At 41.9% G+C, this 24,348-nt stretch overlaps 1 protein-coding gene across 6 annotated transcripts in view; it reads left to right on the forward strand.

Moving 5' to 3' along the window:
• The window catches only part of AAK1 (AP2 associated kinase 1), a 362,789-nt gene that overhangs the window by 191,959 nt on the left and 146,482 nt on the right, over positions 1-24,348 (forward strand). For 4 of the 6 annotated variants that reach the window (XM_085636286.1, XM_085636279.1, XM_085636285.1 and 1 more), the window contains exons 17-18: positions 9,349-9,447; positions 10,324-10,425. The exons of 1 other annotated variant lie outside the window; for it this stretch is intronic. In XM_085636286.1, the coding sequence (XP_085492412.1) occupies positions 9,349-9,447; positions 10,324-10,425 (201 nt within the window). The remainder of the gene's footprint in view (positions 1-9,348; positions 9,448-10,323; positions 10,426-24,348) is intronic. One more of the 6 variants, XM_085636281.1, reaches the window with a different exon arrangement.

Here is a 24,348-nt window from a genome sequence, read left to right on the forward strand (position 1 = left end):
GAAAAAGGGCAGTAAGTGGAGTAGAGGGCGCCTAAGGCCCTGTGGAGACCTGAGAGACTGCTCTAAGGGGCTAGGGAGGTGCTAGAACCAACCTGACTGTGCCAGGGGTGAACTGGGACTAATCTAGAGAGGTTGTGTGGAGGAAGAGAGCCAGGTCTCTGGTAATTCCCACCTTGATCTACCTCAGTTTAGGCCTCAGCCTTGTCCAAGCCAGGGAGTAGACACCCTCAAGCCTTCCACATCCCCACAAGCTGTGCCTGGGCCAAATCAGCCCTTAGGAATCAAAAGTGAACTGATTCCATGAGTGTCACTGTCAGCTTTTAAGTATTTATTAGGGGCACTGTATTTATTGTATTTAACCTATTTATTGTTCCACTGTATTTATTGGTCCCCAGTATTTATTGATGCACAATATTTCTTGGTTTACAGTATTTATTGCCTCAGAATATTTAATCGCCTGTATGTATTGCACTTATATTTATGTCTTCATTATTTATGATCACCCCTATTTATTGAATCATTAAGCCAGTATTTATTTGTCCTGCACTTTCTAAAAAGTTTGTATATTGTGATTGTTATTTATTTTATCCAATCAGCAACTAAGAGAAAAAGAAGATAAAGAAAGATATTTTCATAATTTTTACGGTGTAGAGTCGTTTTTGGAACGGATGCACGCATGGTTATTGTTTGGGTATGTCGTATGCTTAGCACGGAGCCTGATTCCTGACCACTCGAGCCAAGCTACCACAGTGTGTCCTGGAAGACCACAACCACCCCTTCTAGTGTGGGAGTGGTTTTCCAACAGGCTGTATGAGTAAGTGGGTGTGTGAGTGGTTCTATGTAAGCTGTGTGAGTACTGGTATAGGTCTGTGAATGGGTATGAGTGGATGTGTGAGTGGGCATACATGAGGTTGTATGGGGTGTGAGTGGGTGTGTGGATGAATAAATGGCTGTGAGAGTATTTGTATGGGTGAGTGACCGGTTTTATGAGTAGCCATATGGGTGAGTAAAGGGTTGTGAGAGTGGATGTACGAGTGAGTGAGTGTGTGTGAGTGGCTCTATGCAGAAGTGAGTGGGTTTGCGAGTGCTGGTATGGGTCTGTTAGCGGGTGTGTGAGGGAGCATACAAGAGGTTGTATGGGTGTGTGAGTGGTTCTGTGGATGATGTCATGGACTCTGTCATGAGTGATGTAATATGTGAGGTCCTAAGCAGTGCATTGCGGGGGCATAAGTTAAAGTTAGCTCAGGTAACTAGAATTGTTAAATTTCACTGGTTTTGTACGAGTCAAATCTGAGCTGAACTATAACATCCCTGTAACCTTTGTTTTTTTTCAGGGAATTTCTAAGTTTAAAAAAAAAATGAATTTCTATTTTTTTAACTAGTAGTCACGTTTGCAGATTGGTGGAGAAAGGGGGCGGGGCCTCTGACCAGTTCTCAGGAATCCTGCTGTCAGACTTACTGGAGGTAACAGGAGGACTTCATCCCCCAACCAGCAGTGCGCCAGGAGGTGCATTTGCAGAGTGGTGGAGAAAGGAGGCGTGGCCTCCGAAGACCTTTTAGCAATCCCGCTGTGTGGGACTTACTGGAGTTAACAGGAAAGCATGTTGACCCCAAAGGGGACTTCATCTCGAAGCAGCAGTGCATCAGGAGGTGCGTTTGCAGAGTCGTGGTGAAATGGGGTGGGGGGGGCAATGGTTTTTCCCCCCCTGTCTTTTTTTATAATTTATTAGGGGAGGGAGCCGCGTGCACCCCCTCCCGTGGGCCAGTTTCATCCCTGGGAACCCCATCCCCCTGGGGCCCAGCCTTTTTTTTCCTTTTCAACAAAATAATTTGAATCTTAAAGGAAACGGGGCTGTGCAGTCCCCTTCCCAGTCTGATTTCTGCCCTGGGGACACCATCCCCCGAAGCCAAGCCTCTATAGTGGGGCCCCTGGTCCCACCCAGGGCACCCACTCACCACTAATAGAGACTGCGGGAGAGCCTGAAGGCCCCCGCGGTTCGTGCTGGCTCCCCGCCTTCTGCGGGAGCCGGCATTGCTTTTACACATAGGGAGTTGCTACACATGCAGCTCCCTCTGTGTTAAAGCAATTGCATTCCTTTTCTAGCAAGCAAGAGTATTTTTTATGCTCTCGATTGCTAGAAGCAGAGCACAGTTCGCTATGGCGTGGTGGGAGCGGTAAAGCTCCTGCCAGGCCATAGCAAACAGCTATGTCCCGGGGGTGAGCACCCTGGGACTTTGCAGGAGTCAGCCCCAGGGGGTGGGGGTCCCCAGGTCAGCGGGGGGGGGTCTTATCTGTATTTCTCAGGGTGGCGTTAGTTTAAGTTTGTCTCTACTACAAGGTACTCTGGCACATTGACATGTGCTGTTTTCCTTGGCCCTTCAGCCTTGTCCGGTCATAGTTTGGTAACTATCGGGAGAGCTATATAGTTGTTTCCCGGTAAAGTGTTTTCTCCAACACTTCTCTCCTCTGCTGTGGGTGTTTTCTGCATCCTTGCACGGTTTTGCAGACTTCTTCTCCCAACAGACTTTCCACAGTCTTTCTAATGGACCTTCTTCTTTTCCTATTCCATGTTTCCGCGACTGCCTGGTCCCTCTATCCCTTTACGTGTCGGCTTCTCCTATTCGGGAATCTTTTGTGAGTTCAGTTCGCATACCCTCCTCCAGGGATGGTATTGCTTGGATGTCTATTCTAAGGTAAGGAATCTGCAGCTAGATGTCTCTATCAGATTGACAAGTTACTTACCTTCGGTAACAACTTATCTGGTAGAGACAGGATCTAGCTTGAGATTCCTAACCGACCCACCCATCCTTCTCGTTTTGTGAACTGCTTGTCTTATTGCTTTCTGCGAACTGCTTGTCTTCGTCTTTGCAAGACCTCCCTTTTGTGGCATTCTATGCTTTCTTGGGTCTTCGTACTTGTTTTGTACTAAGTTGTCTCTTTTCTGGTACACTGTTTCCGTAGACTGTTTCTATACGTGGCTCCGTGTTGTGACACGGAAGGTAGTCACAGAAGAAACTGACGTCAGGTGAGGGCTTATATGGACTCCATCTACGTTGCTGCGGAGTCGCTCGACACCCTCTACCGACATGCAGGGGTACTACTGTGAAAACGTTCCGGATCCAGTCTGGTGCCTGCGGAGAATTCTAAGGTAAGGAATCTGCGGCTAAATCCTATCTCTACCAGATAAGGCATTACCGAAGGTAAGTAACTTGTTCATTTGTGTAGTTTGCTTAGTTTTTATAGAAAGAAAAAAATTACGTTTTCCTTACTATAACAAAGGTTAAACCTTGAATTGTAATGCTTTTTGTAAAGTAGAAAGGGGTTTGATAGCATAGTGTAGTGTCATTGAATGAAGTGCCATAAAGGTTAGTGTCATCGAGTGTTGTACAGTGTAGTGTCGTAGAGTGGAGTGGTGTGGTGTCTAATATAGTGGAGTAAAGTGGCATAGAGTGGAGTAGCGTAGAGCGGAGTGGGGTAGAGTATAGTGGAGTGGTGTTGACTGGGGTGGTGTACAGTGGAATAGCGTAGAGTGGAGTCACTTGGCATAAAAGGAAGTTATGTGAAGTGGCATAGAGTGGAATAGCGTACAGTAGAGTGGAATGTTGTGGAGTGGTTTACACAGGAGTTGCGTACGCTGAAGTGGAGCGCACTGGACTGGCCTGGAGCAGAGTGGAATAGTTAAAGTCGATTGGTGTAGAGTGCACTGGCATGGCGTACAGTGGAGTGGCATACAGTGTAGTTGAGAACAGTGGAATAGCATGCAGTGTAGTTGTGAACAGTGGAATAGCGTACAGGGCAGTTGTGAACAGTGGAATAGCGTACAGAGGAATGGTGTAAGGTGGATACAGTGGGGTGGAGTGGCATAGAGGAATAGCATACAGTGGGGTGAAGTGGCATAGAGAAATAGCATACAGAAGAGCGGACTGGTATAGACTCGAGTGGCATACAGTGGAGTGGAATACAGTGGAGTAGGTGTATAGAGAGGTGTGGCATAGAGTGGAGGGGCATAGAGTGGAGTAGGTTAGAGTGGAGTGGCATAGAATTAGCGCAAAGCGAAGTGGCATAGAGTAGAGTGCACTACTTTAAACAGATGTGGCATGAAAGTGGGCGAATGGATGTAGATGTAATGTTGCAGGAATATGGATTTTGGGTTGTAAATGCTAGGGTTTTGGTAATGGGTGTAAATAATTTATGTATTGTTTTAATTATAAGTGTCTAAATACTTAGTTATATATTGTGCCACTGTAACTTCCCGGTGTACTGTGGTATATGCTAATGACAAGGCAGTATATGATTGAGTAATGGCTGTCTTTACAAAACGTAAAAGGCAGCCATGTAATTTTCAGCAATACTTTGGCTGCATCCTGCGGTAGGGCCTTATATATAGGTAAATAGTAGGTTTTATTGTTGTTCCCTACCTATTACCACATTATTAATGTGGAAATAGGTTGCTTAACTTTGTTTCTATATTTTTTTTTTTAAGACTTTACAGAGATCTGCACTAGAACCTACAAAGTACTGCGCAAGTTACAGAAAAATATTTAAAAAAATACTCTGCAGAACACTACATTAGTAAAGTATAGCATAGTACAGTGTATTTATAATTTTTTAACACATTTTATATTTCTGCAGGCAAAATTCCTGGGAATTCCTATACCTAGGAATCCTAACTATAACTGCACAGTGGCTACCACCACTCTGTAATTTATTTATATATATATATATATATATATATATATATTACCAAAATTGCCCCAACGCTTGAGGCCGCAACACAAAGATATCATAATTAATCTGCATCTCCCAGCATGCACGGAAAATGAAAAAATACCGGAGCACACCGGAGGCCAATTAAGGCGATTTGTTTAAAACATGCAGGGGAGTGGCAGCGGATGAAATGAACTGGTTTTCGACATACTGCCTCTGACGAAGGAGATAGACTCTCTGAAATGCATTAGGCTATGGACATACAAAGGGATGCGAAGTTTCCTGTTTAATGGCTTAAATAAAGGTTTTGTTGACCTACCTGCAGCTGTGTTGCGGCCTCAAGCGTTGGGGCAATTTTGGTTATATATATATATATATATATATATATATATATATATATATATATATATATATAGTGACCTTCAGTGCACTCATTGGAGTCATTCCTTGAAATTCACTGAGCAGATTAATTTGCCACTACAGGTCATAGGTATTTTATATACAACTCCATTCTAATATTGTGATTCTCTTTGGATGGGAACAGGTTACTTTGTTAGGCTTTGCTTAGAGATTTCACTCAGCACACATCCATGATACACTCAGATCAACTCTCACACTGTGTGCACCTTTATGGGCTGATTCAAGATGCAGAAGGGCATGTTTCAAATTTGTTAAGCATGGTCACTAAGGCATGAACTCTACATTGTTCTTCTTTACCTCTGTAAATATGTTGATCACATTTGGTTAGCCCATGCAGTCAAATTACTATTTCTGTTTAATATTTATGTTCCACCCATCCTGAACACAATTTATTGCTCATAAATATATTTGAACACATAGAAACTATACAGGAACTAGCAGTAATGCGCAATGGCTTTTGATGGGAGGTTTTAATGCAAATATGTCGAATACCCTGTTGAAAGTATTTCGGAACTCAAGGCTTGAAGAATCTTGTTTCATACCAACTTCAGTCCTGCTAGTTTCTATCAAGGCTGGCAAGCGAGGAAAGATGCTGCTGGAACTAACTAATGGAATAATCTTGAATGGGAGAACGGAAGGAGATGTGCCGGCGTCTTAGACAAGGAAAGGCATTACTGATTTTCCCATACTGGACTGTTATCAGCACCTATGACTTATACAATAAGTTTCGTCATTTTTCCACACAATTTGTACAAAGCAATGATCACGTAATTCTTTTTCTTGAGCTAGAACTCTGTTTACAAGTTATATCCTCCTGGTCTCTGTCAAACGGAAAAGGAGACATATTAATACAACAAAAACAAGGTTGATTATCTGGAATATTAAGAATCCGAACTCAATCAATAAAGAAATCAACAGAACAATAGAGTCCCAACTGTCTAAACAAGTTAATAAAGGTGGCAACCCAGTTTTCCTTTTTGAAAGTGCCCTTACCTCTGTTCTTCATACCTTGCAGAGGAAGGCAGTCCTCTCCAAAAATAGCCCTTTAAGGAAGAAGGATACCTCTGCGAACCCTTTCTCAAGTTAAAAGAGCTAATTAGACTCCAGTACATTAAATTCTCACAGATCAGGATGTCTATTGCTATAATACTGCCCATATTCCAAGTTGTTGATTAGGAAGCATTGTCGTCCCTCTTTAAAAAAAAAAAAAAAAAAAAAAGGCTCTCGCCTCTCTCCAAGTAGCTATCGTCAAATTGCCCTCCTGGATGTTACAGGGAAGATGTTAGCGGGCAGCGTCTTAGACCATCTAGATGACTGGGCCACATCGAGGAGAGCAATCTCCATGGCCCAAGCAGATTTTTGAGAAAACCATTCTGTGACTGATAACATTGCAATTCTGCAGATTATAATCGATAAATATGTGGTCATTAATTCTCAGGTAGTCTATAGTCTATTTGTTGACTTCTCTACAGCTTTTGATAAGGTGGAGAGGCCCACCCTGTGGAAAACAAAATAGCAAATATAGGAGTCCTGGCAACCTTGCTGAGGGTGATAGTAGCCCTTAACACATCAACATGGTGTAGAGTCCAAATGAGAGAAGACAAGGGACTCGCACAGGAGATTCCCATTTTGAACGGTCTTAAGCAGGGATGCCTTCTTGCTCCCCTTCTGTTATCATTATTCCATAGTGATTACCTGATTGCTTTCTTGAGGTGAATAACTTCCCACCAGAAAATAGCATCACAAAAAATCCTTTTATTAATGTATACTGATGACGTGGTCATTTTTGATGTCACTCCAGTTGGCAGTCAGCGCATAATGGAAGCTCTTTTTAGATATTCAGAAACCAACTTTTTAAAAGTAAACTTTTCAAAAACGAAAATATTACTATTTGGGGGGGAAGGAGAAATGCCAGCTACTTGGCTTGGAAGTTTGGAGGAAACCCAGTTGAGGTAGTATCAACATACACCAACCTGGGGAGAGTATTTTCTCAGTCACTTGGAACTGCTCCTCACTTTCAACATATCGAATTAAAAGCTGTAGCCTACCTTAGTGCAATAAAGAGAGTCTACTTCTCTTCAGGGAATCCGCACTTTACTGCCCTCCTTGGAATTTATCGCACTAAGATTACCCCTATTTTAATCTACGCATTAGAGCATATTTCCATACAAAGGTGGTGTATTTTAAATCTTGGTGAAGGGAAATTACTGTGCAAGATCACTTCCACTGGACAAACTATACCCGTTCAAGGACTACCAATAGAATTAGCAATAGTCCGTGCATATTCAAGAGCCTTGACAAACCTTATTAGATGGGTTTATAATTTGCTTCACGCACCGAAAGGCTCACTGAGAGCACATTTAAGCCTGGAAACCTTTAAGGCTGGTTCAGGGAAAAACGCTTTTAAAGAAAATCTTGAGACTGCTTTGGAGTTCTTTTAATGCTCCATTAAACTCCAACAGTCTTGGTCACTGGTACTTGCAAAGTTTTTCCTGAAAAAATCTACCCCGAGATTGAATTTCGACTCTGATAAGGCACATTGCTGACAGCTATTCCATTATAGGCTGTATATAGCTAGTATAGAATATAAAGCGAGTCCAAAATATTTGAGATTTTCATTAGAACATCAAGTCAGACGTTGCATTGTGATGCTGCGATTAAGGTCCATTAAAAGCCTTAACCAAATACTGTGGAGGCACATTCTATAAATCAGGGTATTGTGATCTGTGTAGAGGAGGTGTTCAAGATATGACACATGTTTTATACATCTGTACAAATAAACTCCTGGTTGAAGCTCGTTATAGTTTTATAAAACCTATATGTATTAAATGTAATATTTCTAGAACTAATGATCTGATTAAGCTAATAAGAATCCCACCAAATGAATGTGTATGCTATAACTTGTTTACATTTTTTAAAACTTTTTTGCCACTGTTTTAAAGATGTCAAATGTATTCATAATTTTATCATCTGTATAAACTGTTATTTTATATTGTGGATCTTTGAGGAGGTCTAAAACAATAAAATTTTTGATTTGATCACATTTGGGTCCTCTGAATTTTACTCCAAATTGAAATGTGGCCAACATTGTTTTCCTACACAATTATTCAGTAATAAATGGTAACTTGGAATGTTCTGCCCGCGGACGAAGGACCATGGAGTTCTGAAATGTATTGAGGATACAAAAGTTGTTTCTACAAATATGCAGTTGTAGAATATACATGGAAATCATCGTTTTGGGGATAAACTACAATTTCTTTTCTTGATTTTGATAGAATCCAACATAAAATGAAGGAAAAATTGAGTTTATAATTGCAGTGAGAATGACACTAAATACATTATCAATGCAGTGAATTGAAGTTAACGATGATGGCAGATATTGGCAGCAGTGTTTCAGGAGACATGTCTTTATTTTGAAAAGTAGAACTATAATTATATTGAGTATTTGAAGCCATGTGACACACTTGCAGAGCACACCATACTGAGTTAATTGAATGTGATTGATGCACACACTTATGAGAGCACATTTAGGTGTGTACTCTGAAGTATATAGGTAATTAGAACACGCACTACTGAAGGTATCTCAAGATGTCAAAGTTGTGGCGTGCTTCAAGGGTATCACCCTCTGCTCCGGGTGTGAATCCAAATGCCCGTGGGTAGTGTCAATTAACTAAGCGACATCCCCCTGAGCACAGCTAAGGCCCTGCTGGAAGCAGGAATTGAAATTCTTGATGGAAGTTTGTGAAGGACGAAGACTGATCAAATAATCATTCGTTTAACTGATTTTATTCATGGAACTTTGTTGCTTCATCTCAAAAGTAAATCATTTGAAATAACATAAATCCGTCTGTTCATTCAGACATGTCTCCCGATGCATTTCGGGTGGTGCGCTCTTCGTCAGGGGAAGTATCTACAAAATTAACAAGCGAAGAATGTGACAACCACCTGACAAAGGGCGCACCGCTTCTAGCAGGCCCAAGACTGTGCTCAGGGGGATGTCGCTTAGTTAAGTGACACTACCCATGTACTCTGAAGGATAACCGTTATTGTGCACTTAGTGGACACTTATCTGAGACTTTATGTAATCAGTGGAAGCAAACTAGGCTCTTTGAAAACATTTGGTGTATCTGCTCTTGCTTTCGCCTTGATTTTCTGTCTTCATCTTCTTGCTTCTCTTTCTCTTCTGTCCTGCCTGTTCCTTCTTTTCCTCTACTATGCAGCTGAGAAAGCGAAAGATGCCTCAAGCCCAGATGGCAGCCCCCCACTTGTGAACATGTCAGATACTTCCTTCCTTGCTCTTCCGCTATCTGATACGCCAGGTAACAAAACACAGAAAAATCTGATCATGCCTACTTTCTGGACATGTGCACGATATCTATAGGGATCCCGGCTTCCGAGCAGATGTAGAGGTGGGAGAACAGCAGTTACATATCTTACAGTAGACTTCAGTGCTTACTGAAGGACGGGCCAAAGTGGCCTTTAATTAAAACTGTGATATTGTCATATGTCAAGCCAATACTATTGATTTTCAGACAAGGCTGAGATTCACTTGATGTATACATGTTCAGCCCAATTCCTCGAGATATTGAGTTTAGTTTAAAGCTGAGGTCAGCATTTCGTCCTCTACAGAACACAGTGTGGTTTGATAGTCATTCTAGCCTCAGCAAAACTCTAGGAGGAGGCCCTCATTCTAGCTGATGGAGCAGCTTCAGAGGGCTAAAACACCCTCTCTGGAGTCTGATAAACCTGCAGGTCACTTGTTGTGATCCAGGGAAGGACTGTTTAAAGAATCAGTGGACTGTTAAATTTGAAATGCACTTTAATCGGTCAAATTAGATGATCAAACCTGTGCGCCACTTCATAGAATTCTGGTAGGGGGGGGTATAAAATGTTTTAATATAAAACATGAGGGGTACACTATTAAAATAGTGCTACTAAAGAGACCCCATTTTCACCTGTACCATTCGAAAAAGAATTAAAATATTACTGGGACTTAAAAGTAGCGTGTTGCCTGAAGGTATACCCATACTTGTGCTAAACAGCTTTGCTCATCATAACGCATCATATCTGACGATGCCAGAGGAGAATATGGCTCTTTTCTCCATTATGTTGTCTTTTTTTTTCCTGCTCTTATTTGGCCTGTCCCTTCCTTTTTATCCGTCTTTTCTTTTCTCGCTTCCTGCTGCGCCATGCAGAAAAACTGATTGAGGGTTTGAAATCGCCTGAGCCTACGCTTCTGCGCCCCGATCGCTTGCCCCTGGCTGACCCCTTTGGCAGCGCTGCTGATGCCGATGATGGTAACCTCAGCATGCTTATGACACATTGGGGGTGTTGTGCTTGATTTTTGTTGCTAGGGAAGCAAACTTTTGGGGCATCGTGTAAACTCAATAAAAAAATGTGAAGTAGCATTTTGTGAAGAAATGTGATCATCACAAATTTTTCTTTTGCGTAATAATGAAGAAAATGTATTAAACATTTGGAACATTTATTTTTACCAATATAATATGTGCAGGATTTTTGCAGTTCAAGCTAGGTTATAAGTTAGGTGAGATTTGTTTTAATGCTTAAAATGCTTATACTTAGGGTTGTTTGTGGTTAGGGTTGTGTTTATGAATATGGCTCTAGTTTTTTTGTTAGTTTTACAGTAAGAGTTAACGTTGTCCAACATTTTCCTAATTTTGTTGTTCATTAGAATTTTTTCATAGTTGCCATGTAATATAAAATGCACCTATATTTATGATGGCTTTCTAATAATCACTTCTTCATAATCTGGTTTCCTTTTTTTTTTATTTTTTTTTATTCTTCGTGTTTTGTAGAGCCAAATTTTAGGGTGCTGGGTGTTAGATTACATCGGGAATAGCCGAGTAAAAATCTAGGAAAGGTTTTATTGCAGAAGTACTGGAACCAATTCATTATTTTGCTTAACTGTGAAGAATGTTCTGCTACGCTCGATTAGTAATATAAAGTTCAGTTTGTTGGTTGCATGTATGAATAGAATACAGTAATTGTCCTCCAATCTCAAGAAATCACAAATCCATCACTAACCTAAGAATATCTGCAACAATTTATATATTAGAAAATAATTGAATACATTTCTAAATAACAATATTAAATCAAAATACCGTACATTCACATTAAATCTTCATACAAAAAAAAGTACAATTGCAGTTTTTTGTATGTAGTTTGAATTCATATGTAAATGTACGATATTATGTTTTAATATTCATTTCTAGAAATAAAAGAAAATGTAATTTGGGAAATATCCTTAGGTAATCAAGCCATTGATTACCATTTATAATTCCTGAGATTTTATGGCCATTATTTTATTATATTTGATGTACAGACCCCTGATTCTTAACACTTGGTGTTCCCCATATATCCGTACATGTAGTCTTTACTTTTCCGATCCCAGCCTGAACGCATAAAGTATGTGCTTGCTCTATTTTTTTTCTCCAATTTTTAATTAAGCATCATATAAGTATTCCGAATCAGTGTGTGTGAACTTCTCCAACATTCTACACAGGCTGCAGCTGTCCATCCAGTTCCTTTATATATCCGTGCCTGCTGTGACTTGTATGTGCATCTACAATTCTAATCTTCTGCCAAGCAACCAGTTTCTACTTCAGGTTCAGCTCAATTTCTAAGTGATGATTCATCGATAGTGCCTTATTTTGTATGCACAGTTGTCTTCCAAAATCACTAAAGCAGCTCATTATAAAAATTCTTGCCATAACTTTTAAACATATGTAAATATTATGTAAGTATGTGTATTTATAAAATATTTATTTAAATATGTATGTGTGTGTTTGTGTGTCTAATCAGATGTGTAATCAAATGATTGGTAACTCACAAACTGAGCAGCACTACTTTTATTGTGATTTTCCAACAGTCTTTCAGATTTTTGCAAAACTTTTAACACTTTCGAAAAAATTATTTTTGCATTGAAAAAAAGTCTTTATTTTCTACATTAGCTAACGGCTCACTTTAGGGCTAATTATTTCACGTGGGCCTCTGCTGCGCTTAGAAGCACATAAACTGTAACCTTTGTCCATCAAATAGAGTAATTAAAAAAGAAATCTAGCAGAACCTACCCTTCTGCCTATCCTCAACCCAGTCATGTTCTTCCCTATCACCTTGCTTGGTCTTCCACTCCCCAAACTATGAATGGTTCTCCTTGCATCATAGGATCCAGTGTGCTGGTAGCAATTTAACGACAAATTTGTCAAATATTGTGTTTGCATATGCTGTAAAGAACATTTCAGAGAAAGCAAAAAGAACGTTCATAACCATAATGTTTTAGTTCAAAACATCAAACATTGTCAAATGCTACAGTTAAAATACCCAGAAAAGTAACTTCTACAGTGCACTCCCCAGGAGTCACACATGACTTCACTGCTGACATCATTCATGACCTCAATGCCCTATTTACAACACAATTCCACCAAGCATTGATTACACCTGCAGGGAACTGTGTTCTTTGTTTTTGGACCTGAACTTTCATTTATGAATCTGCTATGTGTATCTACCTAGAAGGAGCAGTGAGTGCTTTTGGAGGAAGGGTGGGGAGGTGTGGTTTGGAAATATGAGTTATTGGAGCTGCTGAGGGGTTTTCATTGTGAACTCCACGACCTTTAAACTGAATGCCTCTAAAGGAAAGCCAGTGACATAACACAGCCCTTCTGCTTTCCCACACCTCACCTAATGTATTTCAGTACCGCTGTAAACATGCACTATGACAGTTGATCTGGGATGTTGCCCAAACATGGTCTACATCTATAGTCTGTGTTTGTCTGACTGGTGTGCTAATGGTCCTAGCTGCAAATCCCTGCAAAATTGGACTTATGATTGCTGTCTGGTTTTACCGTATTGGCCAAATAAAAAGTCCTGAGACTGTCCTGCATCTTTGCTGGGCTTAGGTGGTAAATCTTTATCCCTCTGTGAGTCCAAATCGATTTCCAGCTGCCTAGAACTTGTAAATCTCTGTGGACCAAAGTACCATTTTAAATACCCAAAGTTGGAAACGGCACTATGGTTGAAACCTATTTCTCTTCTGTCAATTAAAGTGTGGTGCAAAGCAATGCGCCCACCCAGTTCAGATCGTAATAACCCTCTAGTGAAACTACTCTGACTAATTTTCAATTTGGCGTTGTCATAATTCTTGAAATTATTATGTTAATGTTCATGTTAAGCCATAACTACTTCCACAATTAATATTTAATAAATCTAGCAGCGCGGTCCCCTCTTCATGAGCTATATTCAGAATCTACAAAAGAAACATACAATCCTTAATCAGGTCATAAAATGAATACTCAAATCCTTTCATAAAACTTTATTGCTGTGCGGAAAAGAACACTAAATTTAAAATTGGTCACTGTACTTCCACTGTATGGTGAGTGCTCCCTGGATTGAGGGCCTTCATTGATTTCACAATTGTGAATTGACGCTCAGGATCGCTGTCAGGTGGGCACCCTTAAATGCATAAAGCATTTAAGAAAACAAGTATTACAATTGGAGAGGGGTCCACTGTTCATCAGTGGCTTGTTTCACTTTGGACTATAGTTGGTGAAAGGTTTCATGTTATAGCCTAAGCAACATTTGTAAATCGGCGTTTCTTTGGGATTTTAAGATGTGGATCTCGGACTCCAGAGCTGCGTATCCAGCCTTCCGAGCATCTCTGTACTGGAGCATCCTTCTTAATTAATATTGTAAAAACTCATTGCTTGAAGTTCGACCTTCTTCAGAGAATCACGTGCATGCCTACTAATCTTTGGTTACATTTTTGGTGTCCTATAAACCATTGACTAGAAATAGAAATTTGAATTACGAGATGGATGATTTAGATTTGAGAAAAGGGATAACATCCCCCTCTGTTCGCCAGCCTGTACCTTGACATTTTTTCAGTGCCAGCAGGGTGAAGAAGGGCATGTTTGGGGAGGAAGCATTCTAGTGAAAGTCTTGGGCCGGTGCCGGCAGGAAAAGAGCCAGCCCTCAATGGTAGCAGAGTCCCAGTTCTTGCCAGAAAAATACATGTCCCAGGATATCCATTAGGAGTTGTAAGGGGGAGTATCGGGAGCTGCCTTTGGCTTACCATTTACTTAACTTGAACCCTTCATACCTGCCTGAGAAAATGTGACCTTATTATGCTCCCTTGCACCAATACACATACACTTATTCCTGTTAGTGTATAGACCTACAAACTAACCACTCTTTGCTGGAAACTGAGCAATCACAGAACTCACTGCGGGCTTCTGTCTCCTGACTGTGCTAATAAACTTCAACATCTCTATAGACATGCCTATTTTATCTGCTCACTTCAAGTACACTGACAACATAAAAGCCCTTGTACTTCAGAACTGGTTGCCCATCCCACTCACATGATAACACATCCTCTGGGGTTAGTCTTGACTCTTCACTATTGACAACGGCAAAGCAGACCCATAGAAAGAACTGACATGGACTGACAAACGCACCATTCCTTTCCACATAGCCACACATGCCACAATAATTACCAGATCTGGTTTGGCTGAAAGATCACCTATGGTCCCCGAGGCAACCCTTGCTTGGAATTCTCAGAACCTGTGGATGTTCCCTGGCTTGTTTTCTCCGATGAAGACTTTGGGCCTTATTTAGAGTTTGTGGATGGGATGCTCTGTCACAAAAATGTCAGATGTCCAGTCTGTGGCATTACAAGTGGCTTATGGTGCATAGCACTCTATTACAGGGTAGGGGACGTTTTGTCACTATTTGATGGAGTATCCCAACCGCCAAAATCTAAATTAGATTGTTCATCTCAAATGTCTAAACCATTAATCAGCCAGCTAATCACTGCTACAAAATAGCTTACCCCACAAAACGTATGTACATTTGCATCAAGAAAAAGGCATCAAAATAATTAAATCTAAAATTGAGCCATGACCAAACCCCCCTTTTCATCTCAAAGGAGGAAATGAAGGCGTCCTGAAAATCAAAATCTTAACCATGTCTGTCTCAGAAAAAACTGAACCTACAGTGTCTCATCTAGACAAGACCAAATACATGTTTGCCCGAAGTGTCACTGAAGCCATTGTGCTACACAATGAGATATTCAGCATACTAGATGAATTCAGGCAAACTGGTAGCCTTTGATATCATCCACAGTAATGTTTTTGTGAAGGTCTCTCAGCTGTCTTCACTGTTATAAAATTACACCTCCACTTGAAGATCAACAAATTCCCCACCACTATAGCTGAACATTTCCCCAAAGCAGTAACTCATTTTCCCCGGGTACCCATGCCTCCACTTTTATCCGCCAAAAGTCTTCTTTTTGTTTTTCAAGTTGTGTCTAGTGTTGTGTGCCCAATACCTTTCCTATATGTTTGACAAGTACATTCTGTAAGAAATTGTGTTACTGGTTGACTGGGATGTAAGCCCTGGTCAAGCAGCAACCACAACCCTTGTCAGATTAACCTGTGTTCATCTCCTTGGTAGCTTGGCATAGAGCAGTCAAGCTTAACTCAGAGGCAATGTGTGAAGTGTTCATGCAACACTTCAAACACTAAAACAATGAAAACACCACACCAAAAAAAGATCCCACAACAGGTTATTTTTTTTTTTTTTAATTTTCAACAAACTTTATTGGTTTCCGACATACATCATCATCAGTACACTGCATAACAAAACCATATCCAAGTGCCTCGAAGGGACTCCAACCCAAGAAACCATGGGACAGTTATCTACTAATTACCAAGGGACCAAGCCCACACGAGGCACCCAGCAGCGGTCTGGCCGTTGCGTCATCCAGAGACCTCTTAGTAAGTCTGCAGCAATCTTGCCCCCGTATGGGTGCAACTCCTTGTAGAGGCCTTTCTCTTCCATAATGTACAGTCGGATGTCACTGCGAATTCGCTTTATCCAAACCAATCTTAAAAACAATACCCCCCTCCCACCTCCCATCCGTTTCCCCCAACCCAACCACCCCCCTACCCCTCCCTATTTCCCCCCCCCCCCCCGCTGCTGGGTCTCCGTAACTCAAGGGTCACGTATCGGAGTACTCACACGGGGCCACCTGCGATCTCCCTCCCTCGACCTGGGGTCTCCCCCGCCCCGATGGACAGTCCCGCTGTACTGGATATAGTGACCTGGGAGGCCTGTCCCGCTATGTCCTGCATCATTGCCCCCCACGCTAGTAGCACCTCAGGCAACTTGGGGTCTTTCCTAGTGCTTCGTATGTGTCCCTCCTCTGCCAGGGCCCATTCCCGTAAATCTGACCTCCACTTTGCCACTACAGCTCCTTGCTGCGTCAACCAGTGGATAGCTATACGCCATTTGGCTATCACTAGCCCCAGGACCAGAAACCGCCTGCTTATCTTGCGTTTCGGGTCTCGCGGAATCAGCCCCAGCAGACATACAAGGGGATCCAATGCGATCATCCAACCGGTTATCCGGGTCAGCTCGTCAATAATCGCCCCCCAGTACGTCTGGATTGTTGGGCACGTCCATACCATATGCAGAAAATCTGCAGGCTCACTGCGACATCTGGGACAATGGGGGTCCCTGGAGCCATCAATGGCGTGCAACCGTCTAGGGGATAGGTATGTCATGTGTATTACATTGTACTGGATTTGCTTAAAGCGATTGCTCACCGCCACCTTCCGCACACTTTCGTGGATTCGCACCCAGTCGCGCGGTGCAAGCTCCTGCGGGCACACCCGCTGCCATCTGTCTTCTATTTTTAGGGGGCCGTTTTTTTTTTTATCATCCCGTAGCGCCTTATAGAGGTGAGTAACACATTTTTGCCCTCCCGCCATAGCTATCATAGTGACCAAGGTCTGAGTGTGCCCCGGGGGCCTCCTGAAACGTAGGCCACAATTGTCGTGCTGTTGCCGCTATTTTTGCATAATGCAGAAACTGCCCCGCTCCCAGCTCAAAGGTGGTCATTGCTTCCTGATACGTAATGAATTTATCGTCCGGGTACAGGTCGGCCAACATCAGGCAGCCCCCTGACTTCCACGCCTCCGTTGACATCACCCGTTCGATCTGCGCAAAGGGCGTCATCTGCCAGAAATCCGCCACCGGGGCGAAGGGCCTTTCTCGAATAGTTTTGCGAACCACTCGGTTCCAAATTGTGGCCCCTAGCTGCACCAGGGGCGGGTCCACAACAAAGCCCCTAGCTGTCGGTCCCCGCACATACCCGCCAGCAGGGACCGTTCCCAAGAGGGATCCGCCTCTAACCAAGCTATGGCATGTTGCAATTGCGACGCAAAGTAGTAAAGCTCTAGATCGGGAATCCCACACCAGGTTAGGCAAAAGGAGCTTAATTTATTAAATTACACAAGACCAAAACAACAACAAAAAATTGGTAGAACCAGAGAACGTTTTTTAAAGAGACTAGCGGTGAAAGGCATAATGCGCCATTAGTGGACATCGGATCACCCCGGACCAAGCCAAAGTCCAGGGCCAGACTGGCTGTAGTGGGCACCGGATGTTTTCCTGGTGGGCCAATAGGGTGGTGGCTGGTTTTGGACCCCTGGGGGCCGTCTTTGTTACCTGGACCAATTTTGGCAATATCGGCCCCCAGTAACAAAAGCAGCTGCAGTATTTTCCTCGGGCATCCAGCACTTTCTTGTACCTGGTTCATCTACTGCCCAGAATCCAGTACAACTGATTCTGGTGCAGTAACCCGCCTCGGGCAAGAGAGCTCACCTTGTGCCTGACTATGTTGGAATTTCACACTTGCACGGGTGTAGGGAGGAGATATGCTATCAGTTCTGGTAGGAGGGACATCGTGTTATGGAGGGAAGATCTTGGTTAGCTAACTGCTGTATGCCTTCCCAGGAAGTGGGTTAAGAGTACAATGCTTCTCCACCTGCATTCCATCTTCCTTCCGTGTTGTCGCCAACATTTCCCCCAAGAGACCCTTCAACCTAAGTTACCTGGTTTCCATTGTTAAATGGGCACAAAAAACAAGAGTAATTCTGAGTTTCTCACAGGGTCTGCCAGTGGGTTAAAAAGGGGTTCAGAATACATAGCCATCCAATCATTGGGCTCTCTACAGAGCGCACAGGAAGGGTTTCACTATTTCAATTTTAATTGCGATTCTGTGCAAATGGATGATATGGCACCCATCATAAAGGTACACATTTTCAAAATTTTGACAAGGTGATAGTAAATGAAAATGCAGTGTTTGCTCACTACTTAAAACTCGTCCCTAAGATTTATGTCAAATCACTTTTAAATGTCACCAGTCACCACTGCTCCTTCAGTGGGAGGCACAATCCGTGCTGCCGGCACAACTAGTAGCATTTAGTTTACAGGCCCTGGGTACATATAGTACCACTTTACTTTTATAAGTAGTTTAAATATGTCAATTGGGTATGAGCCAATATTACCATGTTTAGAGGAGAGAGCACATGCACTTTAGCACTGGAAACATGCTGAGAGTCCTAATGCCCGCAAAAACGATGTCAGAAAAAATGGAGGAAGGCAAAAAGTTGGGGGAAGATCACACTAAGGCCAACAGGTCTAACACATGTGTTACAGTATTTGATGCATGTTAGCCGGGTCCTTGCTACGCATTGAATGGATGATGGTAAATTACAGAAAAGCTAAGCCTAAGAACCAGGAACTCCTTAACATGAGCTTTTTAGCATTATCTTGCTAACAAATAATCGACATGGTAAATGGTCATTAATTTTTTTCTGCTCACTTTGAAAAGCCAGAGAAGTTTCTTTACCCCATTGTCTGCAGAATTACACCGTAGCTAGAAATCTTCTCGAATTATGCCCTTCTCTAAATTTTTTCTTGCAGATTAAAAAAAAGTAGCTTCTGGGCACTGCCTAAGAAACCAACAAGGGTCATTGTCTTCTGTATAGCGTAACAAATACAGGATCTCAGTGCGAGCCCTCATTTACTCCATAGAACTTAACACAAAAATAAGATGTAAAAGACACTTGCAAAAGGGGGAAGGCAAGCCGACTGCCGGCTTCTGGTGAAAGATGCTGAAAACCAGGACTCCGATCTGAGGCGACTGCCGCACAGGTATGTGACGGCATCGCACGACTCAGGAAATCTCATGATTTATTTGCAATTACCACATCGAGCTGTAAGTCAGCTAACTATAGTATAGGCAGTATTTACTAATAGTTTACGGATGTGTGATGAACACTGATTAAAGTACAGCTAGGTTTCACCCTTATTTGATTTTTGACTGCTGGGGATGTCTTTTATGATGATAATTCTTGTTCACCTGATTTACATTCGAAAAGCACATATTTCGAATGCGTTCTAAAATACCATAAATCTGTGTACTTAATCTGAGATTGAGAGTGAAGCTCCCCCATATCACCACCAGATCTAAGATATTCTTTGCCAGGTTTGTTTGACTCCTAGAACCCCTGTTCCATAAAATCACAACTCAGTGGAAGGGATGAGAGACGAGATCAGTTTTCCATCCCTTTGAAATGGCCATTTTTTTACTCTAGAGGGTTCAGGGAATTTAGTGAGTGTGACCACAAAGATTCCGGCCATCACAACACGACTATCCGCATTACTTACTTTTTTTTTGTTGCAGTTTTATATCGCGCAAACTCGACCTGAAGGTTTTGGAGAGCTTTACATGAGCTTCAGTGACATTACATAAGGACACATTCAGTCAGTCAGTCAAAATTACTTTATTCGGTTTCATAACAAAAACCATAAAAGCATATAAATATATACAGACAATATAAATAACATTTAACATTAAAACATTACGAGTGAATTAAAAAGGCATACAAGGTAGTGGTTACAATTCATGAATTACCCAAATAATGATTATGTCCAAGAAATTTTCTTCCTTAATCTCATTGAGGTTGCTAAAAATTTGGCAATATTAAAGATCTCCCACGTTGATCCCAGCAATTGTAAATATAAAAGGGCAGGTTTAACTTGCCTAAAACCTTTCTCCTTAATAAGGGGGATGATATGTTTTTTACGAATGGGAGCCAAGTATTTACAAAAGAAGATAAAGTGCACTGTATCTTTAAGGGAAAAACCGTCACAAGAACAGATTCCCAGGTCCTTCTCCCTTGACCACCCTGGGGAATCGGTGAGCAAAAGATGAAATTTGTTCAGTCTGAACCTGGTAAGTAAAAAACGATGATTCATGTTATTAACAATGACCAGGTAGGGTTCAATACTGTTTGAGGTGATTAATAACTGATGAGCCCTGACTGAAGGTTTAAGTAGCTCCTTATCTTCTCTTTCTAAAGTTATCCGATTTTTATATTCAACTTTCACCCATTTTAAATCCCCCTTAGTTAGACTGCCAGGAGCATCAAATAATTCTGGACGACCTAGTTCTCTTGATAAGTTCTTAACATAGTTTATCCAGGGGATGGAGGTGCCATACTCAAGAGATAAACAATCCTTTAAAATTGCGTGATTTAATTCCAAATCAGGGTTTAGCCAGGTTGTAATCCATTTTAACATGGGCGCTAGAGCAATACGGTCCACAAGGTGGTCTAACCCGCATTCCTGATGAACAATAAAGGCAGGGGTTGACTGAGGAAGAGATAAAATAGATTTTAAAAATTTGTCCTCAACTATTTGAAGAATTTTTACATCTTTAATTCCCCATAATTCAGCCCCATACGTTGCTATAGAAAGACATTTAGCAACATAAATGTTCAAAATGGCCTGCATGGGCTTCACCCCCAATTTGCGGGCAAAGTCTAATACAGCTAAGGTAGATCTAACAAAAGTATTACGCTTAGCCGCCAATTGCGGAGACCAGTTAAGACTATCATCAAAGATAACCCCCAAATAGGGAAATCTACTGACGCGGGATAAAACATGCCCTTCGCAATACAAGCTCTTAGCTTTTTTTACTTTACACCCCATAATCATAACATGAGATTTGGAAAAATTCACGCTGAGATCAAGTGCTTTCATAAAATTTGCAAATGAGTCCAGCAACCGTTGCAGACCCACAGGAGTACGTGCTAGCAAGGCGGCATCATCGGCGTATAATAATGCCGGAATAGAAAATTTGCCAGCTCTAGGAATGTCCTTGCACGATTTGGTCAAAACAGCACCTAGATCATTAATATATAAAGTAAAAAGCAGGGGGGCTAGAATACAGCCCTGTCTAACACCATTCGAAATTCCAATCCTACTAGTACAGTTGCCCAGGCGGTCATATCTAACAGTGGCGGTGAGATCCCTATGTAAATCAGCCAGGAAAAATACAATGTTTTCATCAATGCCACACTTAAGAAGCAGATCCCATAGCTTTGACCGGTTTACTCGGTCAAAGGCCGAGGACAGGTCCATAAAGGCAAGATATAATTTCCCTTTTTTGGCAATAGTGTATTTGCCTATTAATAAATATAGGTTCAGACTTTGATCTATAGTACCTCGGCCTGCTCTGAACCCATATTGTAGGCAAGATAGGGTCTCCTTATCCTCCAACCACGCAGAGAGTCTCCCCAAAACTACACGCCCAAGGACTTTGACTGCAGAATCGATGAGGGAGATAGGGCGGTAACAACTAGGATCCCCCCTGCAACCTTTTTTAAAAATGGGTATAATCACGGATTCAGACCAAGTATCCGGGATGCCTGAAACACAAATCCTATTAAAAACATTCATTAAAACCACAGACCAAGTCTCAAGGTCAGTTTTATAAAGATCAACCGGAACACCATCCGGGCCCGGGGCTTTATTGCTTGTCATCTTTTCAATGGCCTCGACTACCTCGGTCTTAGAAACCGTTAAAGTATATTGATTTACAACGGAGGAGGATGGGGGCTGTGCCCCATTTCTAACCCCTTCATAGACTGACTTAAAATGGGTACACCACAAATCTTCCCCTATTCCGCAATCTAATTGGCCGTTACAAGCGTCGCTAAAATAGGGTTTATTCACCACGGACCAGAACTTTGCACTATTTCTAAGAACATCCACGGAAGTTAGTTCCGCCCAAGCCTCCTCTCTAATCTCTTGCTTTCTAGTTTTCAAAGCTTTATCATAATCTTTCCTCAGCATAGCAATAATCGGCCTGTTGATAGGTTTACAACGTAAAGCAGCCTTCAGCCTTCTGTTAGCCAGAGAGCAGTTACTATCAAACCATCCCAGGTCTATATTATCATTACCCTTAGCTGGGCAGCTGAGATCAGCGGAGATTTGTGAGCAAATTACAGAGTAAGCCTCTAATACTTCATTATTACCGGCATCCGTGTTCAAACAAATATTTATCTCTGAACCCACCTTCCTTTTTAAATTAGAGTGGAAATCCTCCGGAATAATTTTGTTCCATCTAATCCTACGATTCTGGTCAGAGGGGCGGATATTGAATTTATCCGTCCTGCCCGTAGTTTTAGTGCGGGTAATAAGAGTTTCTGAAATGCTAAGGACCACAGGGTTATGGTCACTGAAGTGTGACCACATCACCTTGTAACCGTGAATCATTTTACCAAGTGCAAAGCTAATAAAAATATAATCGATGACAGAGTGTTTACCATTCCCTTTAAAAGTGGGAATTTCCTCCGACGTCAAAGAAGGGAGTATAAGGCCGAAGTCTGCTAACAATGACTCAAGACATTCTCCCTGAACAGAGTGCTCAAAATGAGCATCACCTTGTATAGATGATCCTAATGGGTCAAAGGTCTGACAAGTGTCAGGACAGCCGTGGATGTTAAAGTCACCCGAGATTATAATAAAACAGTCATTATGGTTAGCGTCTTTGTAAGCCGCCAAAAAGCGTGTTAAAGCTAAGAGATGATCCGTTGTGGTGACTCTTTCAAAAGAATTATAAAAATTTACAATTAAAAGAACGCCTCCCTCAGACAGGGAAATTTCTACAGCCAAACTGTTCCGTGAACCTGTGTCTATTTGGATCTGTTGACCTGAAATACTAGCGGAGATTAGAGTGACCAGCCCACCCTTTGCCCTCCCAGCATTTGAGGGTACAGCTGGGACAAAAAAACTCCTATAGCCATCAACTAACAAGGTGTTCTCTGTATCCCAGGTTTCTTGTAGGATAATGATATGTCCTGAACCTATAAGTGCCCGCCAAGCTTGGTCATCAATTTTATTTTTTAGCCCAGCTATGTTCCAACTGACCAGTCTAAGTAAATTGCCCAATGAACCAAAAGTAGATACGTCAGGACTATCATCTGTTGGCTGCAGTATATTTTCATCACAGCCAGTTGCCCCGCTAACTCGGGTATTACACTCAGCCAATGTCCCTAGTCATTCGTTATCATTTAGATTTGAGAGAGCGTAAAATCTATTAAAAATAGGGACAGCATAGTTGTTTAAGCTTATACCTCTAGAGGGGTCACACAGTGGCGGTCCAGCTTGAGAAGGAGGATAAAAGAAGCCCAAAGGAAGAACATTAACAAAATCCGTCTGGATTCTCACTGACCCCGCCTGTTTCAATATATCCTCAACCAGCCTTGGAGATCTGAAACTTATAACAATACAATCGCCTGTCAGACTCTTATTTGTTCTACCCACCCAAGGAACCCTTCTAATCATCATAAAATTGTTAGCAAGATGTTGTCCCAAAACAGTTTTTCTAGATAAGAAGTGGATGGCCTTATTTTTAAGGGAAGTCCAATGTTCTCTTGTATCCCCTTCAAGTTTTGGGACATTAGCTAAAATAATGGTGTGTGGACAGGCCTCAACGGGTAAATGCAGGGAGTCCCTCTTGTCATAGTTAGCTAACGAGCCGGGGCCCCTTTCAGTATTCTGAGGGCCTGAAACCAGCGTTTGAGTTGTACTCATAGGATTTGAAACTAAAGGTAGTGTGTTAACACCAGAAGCCAAGGACGGACCCTGATGTACTGGTTGTTGGGGTACAGTAATTATGGTATCCAACAGATTATTAACCGTGGCAGTAACAGAGTTAAGAGAGTTAATTGCTCCGGTACTAGGACCAGGAAGAGAAACCTTAGGAATACAGTGTGACTCAATTATATTCAGCCGCTCCTCAATGCGCCTTAGGGTGACCAATAACGGGGCAGTAAATGATTTCAGGTGCTCATCGAGAATGTTTATGAGCTCTAGCATAGATTTTTCGCTGTTCCTATCGGCAAAACTGCCCAAAGCTGATTTAGTACTATCATTCCCTGCCGCTCCCAGGTTCTTGCTAACTGGGGAAGGAACCTCGGTAGTGGGGTTATTCAAACCGGGAGCGGGATTGTTAGCCTTAGATAGTTTTGCCGGTTTTCTATTACCCTGTGGGTTGTCCTTCGCCT

The sequence above is a fragment of the Triturus cristatus genome, chromosome 11 (genome assembly GCF_964204655.1).
Source record: "Triturus cristatus chromosome 11, aTriCri1.1, whole genome shotgun sequence".
NCBI lineage: Eukaryota > Metazoa > Chordata > Amphibia > Caudata > Salamandridae > Triturus > Triturus cristatus.